Here is a 12,657-nt window from a genome sequence, read left to right as displayed (position 1 = left end):
AAAATGCAAAGGATTCATGTGGTTCTTTATACAATCAGGACACCATGTTCCATTGAAACAGTTTATTAGATGTACCAAAATGGTTCTGGGCATTCTGGATGTGTTAAGCGAAATGACTAGGCTGGTAAATGTTCCAGTTCCGCTTTGGATTCCAGGCAACCACAATATTTTCATGTGGCAACCTGTAATTAATTATTTGTATTGGTATATTCAAATTTTTATAATTTGTGGAACTTATTATATGATTGTGACAGAAAATGATATGATTTAATCATAATAAATTTTAGATGGGAAAAGGCAAGTAATAAAACACTATTTACATTAATACATAATTTAATAAAGAAAATATGATTATAATAAACTAAATAACTATAAATGTACCAAAATAAAAAGTTGCATCAGTAACAAGAACTATTTTACTAAAGAATAACTAAGTAGTTGCATATTTTCACCATTGTAACGTCATTAACAGAACTGGTGGTTTTTTAAAATTATTACACAATGATGTCAAATGCTCATGGCGGTTCTGTTATCCATTAAAACTATCAAGCAAACAATAACAACTAAGAATTGTGTCAATTCGAATTAATAAACTGCTCACATATTTAGTTTTGAAGCTCTAGATTGTATAAAATGATAGCTTAAAGATATATTTGAATAATGATCAATACAGTATATTAAAAGACAAAATAAAATATTAATAAGTTCTTACTACTCACATACTATAATAACAAAAATTACCCAAAGTATGATAAATAAGCTCATTTAGCTGAAAATGGTTTGACTCCAAAACGACTATGTCGAAACAATCACAATATGTGTCCAATAATAATGTACAAGTAAAGATTACATGATGAATCAAGAGTGCTAGGCACACTGGAATTCAAAATGTTATAACACTAGATATAATTACAACATACGATGAGCAATTAATTTAGAGAATACAAAATCCATTTTTGGACTGTTCATATCACATTAAAAGTCATATACTGAAAAGTTACTTAGGAATGATTTTGTCCATATCTAGGTTAAGCCCAGGGTTGTTGGCTGCCAACTGTTGAAAAGCTTGCTGAGCTGCAGCAGCCACGGGTCTGTCATGTACAGCAGCATCGTCTGAGAACAGCTCACACCTGTCACAAAATGTCTAATTAAAATACACACCTGTCACAAAATGTCTAATTAAAATACACACCTGTCACAAAATGTCTAATTAAAATACACACCTGTCACAAAATGTCTAATTAAAATACACACCTGTCACAAAATGTCTAATTAAAATACACACCTGTCACAAAATGTCTAATTAAAATACACACCTGTCACAAAATGTCTAATTAAAATACACACCTGTCACAAAATACCTAATTAAAATACACACCTGTCACAAAATACCTAATTAAAATACACACCTGTCACAAAATACCTAATTAAAATACACACATCTGTTGCAAAATGTCAAAATGTGCAAAAACACAAACTTTTAATTCATAGACTCCAACACTTGTTTTATTTGCCAATGGCACAGTGTAGCGGGCAAGGCGGTTATCGCAAGATAACAAGATCAAGCAACGTCGAGCGTGGCGGCTGCTTGGATAGGTGACCGATGAGCGATCCTGTCCTAGCAAGCGGCCCGCCTGCCCGGCCGGCCATTGGTGGTGGTTCGGAAGTCACCTTTAAGCCGTTGGTCCCCAGGTTAAGTGTTAGAGAGAGAGGGTTTCTTAGCCCTAACTTCGCCTGGTAAAATAAGACATTCTTTGCTTTTTTGCTTTTTATTAATATATTGTGATTAAAGGAACACTTGTGTATATAAGAAAAGAGAAAAATTAAAAATTTTAACACTTTATAATCCTAACTGTAATAATTAAATTTTACTACTAAGATGCAAAAGGAGGTTATAGTGTTTAAGGGTCCTTTTTACACTAAATGGCAAACCTATCTGAGAAGAGACGTGTTAGATTCACCAGAAAATCAATGCAGTACATTAATGGCCTGGCATAATACAATTTTGGTTACATATGAGTTGAACAAGCAGGAAATAAAAAAAAAATTAGAGGTTGATTATGATCCATCAAGAAAATTATCAAATTTGACCTCAAAATCATTTATTTAACTGTCATACATTGAGAATTTATTAAATCTCCACATCCTACATTGATTCAAACCACCAGATTCAGGAGTGCATGGATTTACAGTAATGTAAATGTCAATAAAATAGTGACATTCAAACTCTGTATTGTAAATAAACATTTGGACTCTGTCTAAACCATTTAACACACGGTCTAGTGATCTAGCATGAACACACTCACTTTGACAAAACAATTAACTAGATGCTAAGACATTCTCAAGAGGTGATCCTTGATCTCTACAACTGAGCTGTGATCAAAGACAATTAACTGGAATTTGGGACATCTCAAGAGGTGATCCTTGATCTCTACAACAGGGTTGTGATCCTTACCTCTATAATGGGAGTGTAATCAAAGGGAATTAACAGGATATTAGGACATCTCAAGAGTTCCTCTCAATCTCTACAACAGGGCTGTGGTCAAAGGCAATAAATTAACTGGAATTGGGGACATCTCAAGAGGTGATCCTTGATCTCTCCAGCAGGCATTTTCAGAAACTCTTATGAAATATGAATAACTGATAAGGTACAGGTTAGGTGCAAGTTAGAAACAGTGCACAAGTCTTCCCAGAAATCTTTGATGATATGAAATACGTGGATACAGTTGGACACACAAAGCGGAACGTCACAATCGCGGCACATCCATGTCGTGTCCTGGCGCTGGTCTATCTGCACACTTGGCATGCTCTCCTCAGCTTGTCTTTATCTGTAACAGGGATGGTGGTGGGAAAATGAGCAGTGAGTCTTAGGGGAGCATCTTAGCCTAAAATTCGTGTGTAAGTCTTTTTCGCACCATCTTACGTAATCAGTAATTACCCATGTTTATTTACTTACGGTAAACCTAACAAAACTTTTACAATCAAGGCAACCGGTGACGTACAAGTGAGGTTACAACCTGTATTCACTACACAAACAGAAATAGAATCAGCTGATTACTTGGAACAATTGAATGAATACCGTCATATGACCTGAATACTGTCAGGTGGGTCTGAAGGAAATAAAAGAGCAACTGCGATCTAGTGGGAACGATGAAAACTACCAGAAAGTGTTTCTTATTTATTCCACTAGATCGCATTCATATTCAGGTGATATTCATCACGAAACATTATTGTCAAAACTGTTAAACACCATAGTGCTTCCCGTGTGGCTATCAGGATTATTGTGTGCGGCGTATTGTAGGGTGCTCCCGAATTTGTTTTGGGATTACTAGTCAAAGGATTAATATCTATTTATCATGTATTTCAATTTGTTACAGATTGTATTTGACTTTTTTAAGGAATTTGAACAGTTTTTTTTCTTTAATTACGTTGTTATCTAGTCAAAAATCAAGGTTACTAATTTTTTGTGTATACCTGTGATAGTCTCTCATCAACAACGGTGTATGTATAAAAATGTATACATACTTAATTAATAATAATATTAATTTACATATATGTATATATTATACACACACACACACAATATAGACTCTATAATCCGGCATTGTGACGGCGCCGATGAGTCTTCGTTAGTCTTAAAGTCAGCTTGTATGTATAGCGTGATGCGCGTATTGCAGTCTGCATAGCAACAGTTGTGCATTATCGTCTGTTACGGTAGTTGTATGCAGTGATTCTGTTACAAGTGAGCTTACTAAAGATAAGTACAGTCAAGTGCAGTGCAATGTCATAAAACGTAAAGCATGTCACGCTGACATTAGATAAAAAGTAATCCATTTTCAAAAATTTTTGGAAAAGGGTGAGAAGTTGGCTTATTTATTTAAGGTATTCCTTAAATAAATTGTTGCACAGACAACACTGTATTCAGTGTTTTCTGTGCAACAATTTATGACATAAAGAAGAAAAAGGAGTAAATTTAATCATTCTTTAAGAGGGGTAATGAACCATCTTCCAATATAAGAAAGACTTAGAAGAAAGAAGAAAGAAACCGGCACACAACTATTCCAGGTGTGATTCTCAGGGAAAAGGCAAAAATGTTATATAACAATATTACGAAAAGGGACGATTTCCATGCCAGTGTCGGGTTGTTGGGAGCTTTGGAATAAATTCAAAAGGAGCTTTGGAATCTGATTGCTAACTTTATCTAAGGAAAAACTCAAGTGATGTATAAGAGGATGTTGAGCCTTCTGTTCAAAATTTTTTTTACTGTAGATGAAATGGGTTTGGGCCCAGATCAGGTATACAATGTAGATGAAAGTGGTTTTTTTGTATCTTTTGATGAAGAACCCCCTTTGTTCATAAGGCGGAAGCTAGTGGCTCTTGTATCAAATTGGTAAAAAATAGAATAACCTTTATATCGTGTTGTAATGCTAGTGGCTCTCATGAGTTGGAAATGCTTGTCATTGGATAATAAAAAATTCTTAGGGCTTTCAAGAATGTGAATTTGCCAGTTGTCTGCACTAATTTAACCCAGAGACGGATGACAAAAGCTTTTTTTTCAGAATTGTTTTATAAAACAATTGTTCCGTCGGTTGGGTAAAAACAGTTTTCGAAGTCACAGAGATCCTTCAAAACACCCTTTTATTGCTTGACAATTGTCCAGGACATCTCGATGAAGAAATCAAAGGATGGTAAAACTATCACTTTATTTTTGTCCCCATTTGGAATGCTGTTACTCCAACCTATGGACCAAAATGTTATTCAAAATATAAAGAGCAGGTAAAAGAAAAGCCTAATGTACAGTGATTTACAAAAAGATAAGAGTGATTTTACAGCTTTGAAAATAACTTGAAAGATGTCATTTTTATCTTGGAAAACGCATGGGGAAAACTTTTTACAAAAGCAATTGTTTATTCATGGGAAAATTTGTGTATTTTTCTAGATTTATTACAGACTTATCAAAAGAAGGCCAAAAGTGATTCACAGACTCAGAATGGCACAAATGTTGACTTAAAATGAGTTAAGAGAAGCAATGATCGAACAGCTAGTAGACGAAACTGATGATCTAACAACAGCTGATGTAAATGCCTGGTTAGAAGGAGACTAGCAGAATAAAATCATGACAGAAGGTGAGATCATCGCAGATCTACTAACCAACAGCGACGAGGGCGGTGAGGAAGGGGGAGGAGACACTTCTACCCTGACTGCTACAAACACACTAAACAAGGACACGGTTCTCTGTGCCTTCGCCATTGCAGTCACTTGGGCAGAGGAAAACGGGGTTTCTGTTTCTGACATACTAACGTGAAAACGTTTTAAAACTTTCCTTTGTTTTAAAGAAATCAAAAACTATTTTACTGTTGTTGAAGCAAATGTACAGTAATGTGATTAATAACAGTTTTGAATGTGTAGCATAATTGACTCTCGTACATCGATTTAATTTTTTACATTACAATGGATTTTCATTACAACAAATGTAGTTATTGTTATAATAAAGTATACTTTTTAATTACTATGCTTATTTTAGGTACCACCATTGTCAATAATTTTTGTTAGGATTTATATGCTCTTTTATTGATAAATTGCTTTATTTTATAATATTACCCTACTAATCCCAACATAGAGCTGGATTAACAAGATCCTATTATGTGTATATATATATATATATATATATATATATATATATATATATATATATATATATATATATATATATATATATGGGAGTTAAAGTGTTGATTTCTCAGTACTATATGAATCTGTCTTCATAAGAGAGGGATGGGATAACTGGAGTTTATTTTCAATGGTAAAAGACAGTACCTGTTATGATTGTCTCCTCCTGGACCGTTGAAGTGCGTGTAGTCTTTGACAGGTTGACGACATATGTAACACATCAAAGCTCCACAGTTACAAGTCATCTTGTTACATCCAACTTCCTTGACAAATTGGCTATTGCACTTGTAACATTGCCTGGAAATATTAAAGCATAGATTAGTCTTTATTTAGTTTTTAGTTTAGTAGAAGTTTAGATATTCAAAATACCATCCAAAAGTTTCTGAAATAGGGCTGGCCTGGGTGTCCTGTTACATTCAATATCCCTATAAAGCAATTTTGTTCTATGTAAGTTTTTCGTCTTTGTTAATTTACAAGGATTTTAACCTCTTTCATAGTTTCAAAAAGCTGAATAAAATTCCTGATTTTTGGAACCAAGAAAGAGTGTAAAGTAAACAAGCAATGCAGTTTTTGCAAAAAATTTTCTGCATGGAAGTTTTAGAGGCACACATTTTTCAGACACTCTTCTCATTCCTGTATTTTCAAACAAATTTGCTGGACAAGTGGCAAGTTATTCAAGATATCTTCGGACAAAGGCTATATCAATAGCGCTGCCTCCTCCCCTACACTACTGATGACCCTACTGATCACTCCTCCTAACTACTTTAAATTATGTAATATTATATGAGAAGATATATCAAACACTAACGTCTGCTGTCACATGAAACATTGAATTGGGCATTATCTAACAGTAAACTAAAGAAATAGTAATGATAAATATAATACAGAAAAGTATCTAACACATTGTGATGAGTAAACTCTGACAATAACAAAAAATTCCAATTATTAAAATGCAATTAGTAAAAATAAGATCATAAAATGGAAATCTTTTTGCAAGATTTAAAACATTAGGTAACTCTTACCTATCTAAAAATGCTGCAATGAAAGCTACTATTACACCACATTTCTGCCACACAATTTCCCTATAATTGTGCAATCTATTCTCTTTTACTGTGGTGCAATAGGGTTTAAACCAAATTTTAGCCTGGGTAATTTTAAATACTATTTCGAAAAACTAATTCAAATTCCTCCAAATAATTTTAATAAAATAGTTTGTGTCTTTGCATCTGATTTAAAATCCTAACATTTTTGTCAGAGCTCTTATTATAACCACATAATTTTAAGGTACCTTTTAAAGTACCCAATCTTGATGTATGTACATGAACTTTTTCACACAAATTGAAAATTACAGTGTTTCCTTGAATCCTCGATACAGCATAATTTCAAACTTTTAAATTGTGGGCAGAGCAGTTAATATATTATTAGCATTCAGTTGCATTTTTGAATGTTAGAATGTACACTCTTATAAACACTTAACATATTCGCCGCTCCATCATTACCTCATCCACAAAATAATAAATGAAATTTATTTCCCATAAATTATTACATAAATACATGCATGAAAAAGGCGAGAAATATACTGGCCACTTTAACCAGTAGTGTGGCCAGTTGTAAAAATAAAAAATATAGTTTTTACATGTGAAACAGAGTCTAGCATTATAATACTTTACTTAGTATTTCGCCAACCGCAACATCTGAGGGTTTCAAAATATACACACACACACATACACACACACACATATATATATATATATATCTACATATTAGTGAAAATAAATAGTATAAATGATTTTTTAAATAATAGAGAGAGATAAAGTAACTAAAATGACAAAATTATGCATTAATAGGCACACACACATGCATACATATGCATCCACATATATACTTACGCATACACACACACATATACTCACACATACATATATATATATATATATATATATATATATATACATACAAATTGTATGGTTTTAGACCTTTCTCTTCTTGGGTTTTTAATACCATCTTCAGTCTACTATTAATAAAATATATGATATAATTACATGCAATAGGAAATAAAAAATCTTTTCATCATGCCTTATTCATGCTTTTTTAAACAGTTCTGAATTAAAATCTTCAATCTTATATAGACATGCTGTTATTAATATCGCAGTCAGAAAAGAAACAAAACGTAATAAGTTATTTTCTTTTTTCATCCCATCAGGTATAATATTAAACATTTTAATTCCCATGTAATAGGGATTCTTTTCTAACATAGTGTAATGACTCATTTCATACACCCATCTCACATTCATTTCAATACTTAGGCCTAATTTAATTTAGAAATTTATTAGTAATAATAATTAAGGAATAATTATTTATAAATTGTCTCAAATTTTAATACAAACAATAATAAATACACAATTAAATATATCAAAATTAATCAAAATTCACCTTATTACATATAAAACTCAAAAGTTATAAAGTGAACTAAAGTCAGTGATACAGTGTGCAGGGATGATTGTTGAAGAGTGAAGAGAGCAGAGATTTAAAAAGGTGAAGAGGAGAGAGGGATCTGAAAGAAGTGAAGCAAGATTATTATTATAAAGAAACTGGTTACATTTATTCAGCAGTATTTGAAAGGTTACTTTATTACATTCTTATTATCACTGAAGTACAAAGAAGCAGAAGACAGACATTGGGTGAGAAAATTCCTTTTAAGTTTACTAGTGATTCATTGGAAGAACATAAAACCCAGGAACATTCGATTTTGCTAATAATTCAAAATTAATATAATTAAAATTTAACAACAATTATTTTTCAAAATTATAATATCTTTTATAAAATAAAATACCCAATATTTCTATTTCATTAAGCCAGCACGACCACCCTTCCCTAAAATTTAAGAACTGTATTTAAAAATTTACCATTATTATTGTATCCTCCATCTTGTTGCAAAATTCAAACTTGTATGTCAATTAATTTATTATCATTAAAGTTCACATTTATATCATACTGAGTTATTTGTTATTTCTAGCTATAATCATCAGAATACAAATTAAGTTTAACCATTTATTTAAAGTGTATAATAGTAATAGTAGGATATTACAAAATTGGCGTCCAACGTAGTGGCTTAATGAAATATTTATAATCTTTGATTTGAGACAATTTTCTAGATCGTAACAATAGCCTAGACATAAGTACTGTACGTAGTTAGTTGTCATTTATTCATATTGTCTGTCAATAGGCTATAGGTTATTTAATAACTCACTATATAAACATTTAATTAACAATACATTAGTCCTGTAATATTATTCTATCTTTTATCGCAATTAATGTCCCGTGATTTTAATTTAAGATACCCTAAACGGTACCCATTCCCAACAGATAATATGGAAAATAACCAAGTGCTAAACGTAAACAAAGACGCCATTAATCCCGGTATCGAAGACGAAAGCGAACAGAGAGAAGAAGCAGAACAAACTCCCATAATTCCTCGCGCTAACCAAGTCAACATTCTCACAGCGGTCAACAACGAATCACGGATGAATGAAAACAGTGCTACCAACACCTACGCGGCAAATTTCCCTGATTCCCTGCAGAGACGTGAAGATGGAGCTACTGCGCCTCCCACACTAAACGTTGTAGTTGAACATTCTCATTATACTCAATCAGTTGATGCCATTGGCAGTGACAGGTCAAATAAACAAACCGCTGACGAATCCCAATCGACAGCTCTTCATGCTATCATGAACGGTTTAAAACAACTTAATGAAAATTTGATTAACACTAAATCTGAGTTAAACGAAAACCTAAACGCAAAAATAAACAAAATAAGTGATTGTATTTCTAAAACTAAAATCGAACTTAGCTATGAAATCAAATCTTGTAGGGAGACACTCGAGACACAAATTAATGAACTGCGGGATAATCAAACTGAATTCCGAAATGAATTGAACGCTATAAGGGACAATCAAGATCAATTCCGTGAAAAAATAGACCTGAAAATTAAAGAATCCACTGACAGCATTAGAGGAGAATTAAATCATAGTTTTGAAGAACATAAGGCATTTGTAAACCAACAGATGAATAACCAACAGTTCAAGATATTAGAATCGGTACAAAACAAAAATCAAACTCTAGAAAATAAAATTGCTTTTGAAATAAAAAATGCTATAGACCAAGTACGACATGAAAACGCGGAAACAAATAAAATACAAATCAAAACCATTATAAATGAAATTCAACCACAAATCCAAAACAATCATGATAGAATAAACAATCTAGCCGAGTGTATTAATAAATATGAATGTGAATTAGAAAATATAAAATCTAAATCTCAAATTGAGACGAAACCATGTGAACCATTGCAAGTCATTTGTACCGGAGGAGATTCTGTAGACAGACAAGTGCCAAAATTCAACGGACGTTCTACCAGTCCAATGGAATTTTTACAAAAAATTAGAAGGTATTACGAAAAAAATATAGGTCGTGTGCAACTCACACACACATCTAACACTGAACATCTCATTGACATATTAGAAAGTAGTCTCGAAGGTCACGCGTCACGATGGTTCCAATTAATAAAACACGATATTAAAAACTGGGAGGATTTTGCACAAGAATTTACTACGAAATATTGGAGTCGTGATGTGCAACGCGGCATACGTGCAAAAATAGAATCAGAACATTACAAGAATAATGGAACATTGACTCGTGCTGAATACTTCACCGAGCGTGTTATCACACTACAATCGATTACCCCACTAATAACCGAAGAAGAAATCGTCACCATTTTATCGGAACGGTTTGAACAAATTATTCAGGATAGCCGGAGCGTTCAAAACATTAACACCATTAAAGAGTTTGAACGATTACTACAACGAGAAGACATCCGAGACGGCCCAAAACGGAACAAAATAATTTCATCCCAAAATCACAATTCATCTGGTTATAAGCCAATACACCAGAAACCTCACCAATCCCCAGTCACACCACATAATAACATTGAACAAAGAGCATATCAGCCAAGGAATCAATATCACGGACAAAATCAACATTATAATGATCGAAACCAACATAACAAAAACTATTACCACCCATACAACAGTCGTAATGATAATGAATTCAAAAGTAAGACACAACCATACAAAGACCACTACCAAAATCGACAGAATACCCACTACTACCCAGGAAACGATAGACATTACCCCACCACAGAACAGGCACAAGTATGCACTATCGTGCGGCAGGGAGAAAATGCTCGAAATCTACCTTCTAGTACCGGCAACGACCGCAGCGAAGACATTCCAGCGGCGGGAAACGGCTGCGCGCTGTAGAACGGAACCGAGGAAACATCGCACCAGAAATAAAATACGAAACTACAGCGCTAGAAAATAACGACCTCGGATATTTAAATCAGAATTATTCTTCAAACTATAACCCTAGTAGTGAATTTCAAGTTAACAATATAATATGTGATAAAGATTTCCTTTTTGATGAAAAAATAGAACATCCAATAATAACTAATCCTATACAAATAAGATATCCAGAAATTAACATCAAAATTAATAATGTAGAAACTAATGCCTTAATTGATTCCGGATCATCTATTACTTGTTTGTCAGAGTCTTGGTTTATGGATAACCAACAATCATTAAAGCCATTTGAAGAACTGCCTCTAGCCAATACTACCATCAAAACTGCTATTGGAAACATTTCAAAACGAATCAACCGAGTCATATATGTACCTATCACGGTAGCTGACGAGACTACTCACATACAATTCCTTATAGTACCGCATCTTGTCAAACCAGTGATTTTAGGAATGGATATGCTAGTATTATGGAAAGCAGAGCTAAACTTTAATAATAATACAATAAATATGAAAATAAACAATACACATGTTGTAATGAAGTTTGTAATGGCAATAAATGAAGGGCACTTATGTGAAATCACCACTCAACAAGGCGTTATGCTTATGGAAGATTTTAATGACTCAATGTCAACATTTAATGAGTATGGCACTATAAAACAATGGGAAGATAACAAGATTAATAATGAGAATAATGATTACATTGATGCACAACACAATATATCAACCAAAGATAAAATGTCGGTGGAAGATATAATGAAAACTCTAATCCCTAATAACTACATAAATGAAGAACAAAAACAATGTTTGATCAATCTACTATACCGATATAGGGACGTTTTCTCAGACAAACCCGGATGTTGCACTAAATATGAACACGAATTAAATATAGAAAATCCTAAAAATTTTAAATCATTAACCTATCCAGTACCTCAAGCATACCAAGACGCTGTACAAGTTGAGATTCAACGCATGGAGAACCTTAACATAATCGAGAGAAGCAAAAGTACCTACGTAAATGCTATCATCCCAGTAATTAAAAGGTCTGGAGAAATTCGATTGTGTTTAGATGCCCGCAAAGTAAACGCAATAATTAAACCAGATTTCGAATGTAACCGCAGTGTTAGCGAAATTCTGAGTAAATGTAGAAACGCGAAATTCATAAGCAGTGTAGACTTAACGGCTTCATATTGGCAAATCCAACTTACTAAAACTTCGCGTCAATACACCGCATTCCAATTTAGAGGCAAGACCTACCAGTACAAAGTCACACCATTTGGAATTTCTACTTCCCAAGCTGCACTAGTAAGAGCTCTTGATAACGTGTTTGATGATGAGATAGAAGCTTTCACAGCAATTTACGTTGATGACATATGTATCATTTCCCCCGATTTCAATACACATCTACAACACCTAGAATACATATTCAAAAAGCTAGCTGAAGCCAACATGACAATAAACTTTGAAAAATCTCAATTCTGTAAAGATTCTGTACCATTCCTAGGTTTTACTCTAACAAATGAAGGTCTTTGTATGGATAACAGTAAGATTGATCCAATTCTAAACTTCCCAACTCCCAGAAGTCGTACACAATTAAAAGCATTCCTCGGATGTATAAATTATTACAATAAATT

General features: G+C 33.2%; 1 protein-coding gene across 3 annotated transcripts in view; it reads right to left on the bottom strand.

Moving 5' to 3' along the window:
- Positions 1–315: 315 nt before the first annotated feature.
- LOC124365871 (E3 ubiquitin-protein ligase RNF216-like) overlaps positions 316–12,657 on the bottom strand; it is a 77,865-nt gene continuing 65,523 nt past the window's right edge. For all 3 annotated transcript variants that reach the window (XM_046821965.1, XM_046821964.1, XM_046821966.1), the window contains 2 exons: positions 5,818–5,967; positions 316–1,130 (listed from right to left, as the gene is read on the bottom strand). In XM_046821965.1, coding sequence (XP_046677921.1) covers positions 998–1,130; positions 5,818–5,967 — 283 coding nt within the window. In that variant the 3' untranslated portion in view covers positions 316–997. The remainder of the gene's footprint in view (positions 1,131–5,817; positions 5,968–12,657) is intronic.

This window comes from Homalodisca vitripennis, chromosome 7, assembly GCF_021130785.1.
Source record: "Homalodisca vitripennis isolate AUS2020 chromosome 7, UT_GWSS_2.1, whole genome shotgun sequence".
NCBI classification, from domain to species: Eukaryota; Metazoa; Arthropoda; class Insecta; order Hemiptera; family Cicadellidae; genus Homalodisca; species Homalodisca vitripennis.
The sequence above is the reverse complement of the archived record's forward strand: the minus strand, read 5'-3'. Positions and strand labels throughout refer to the sequence as shown.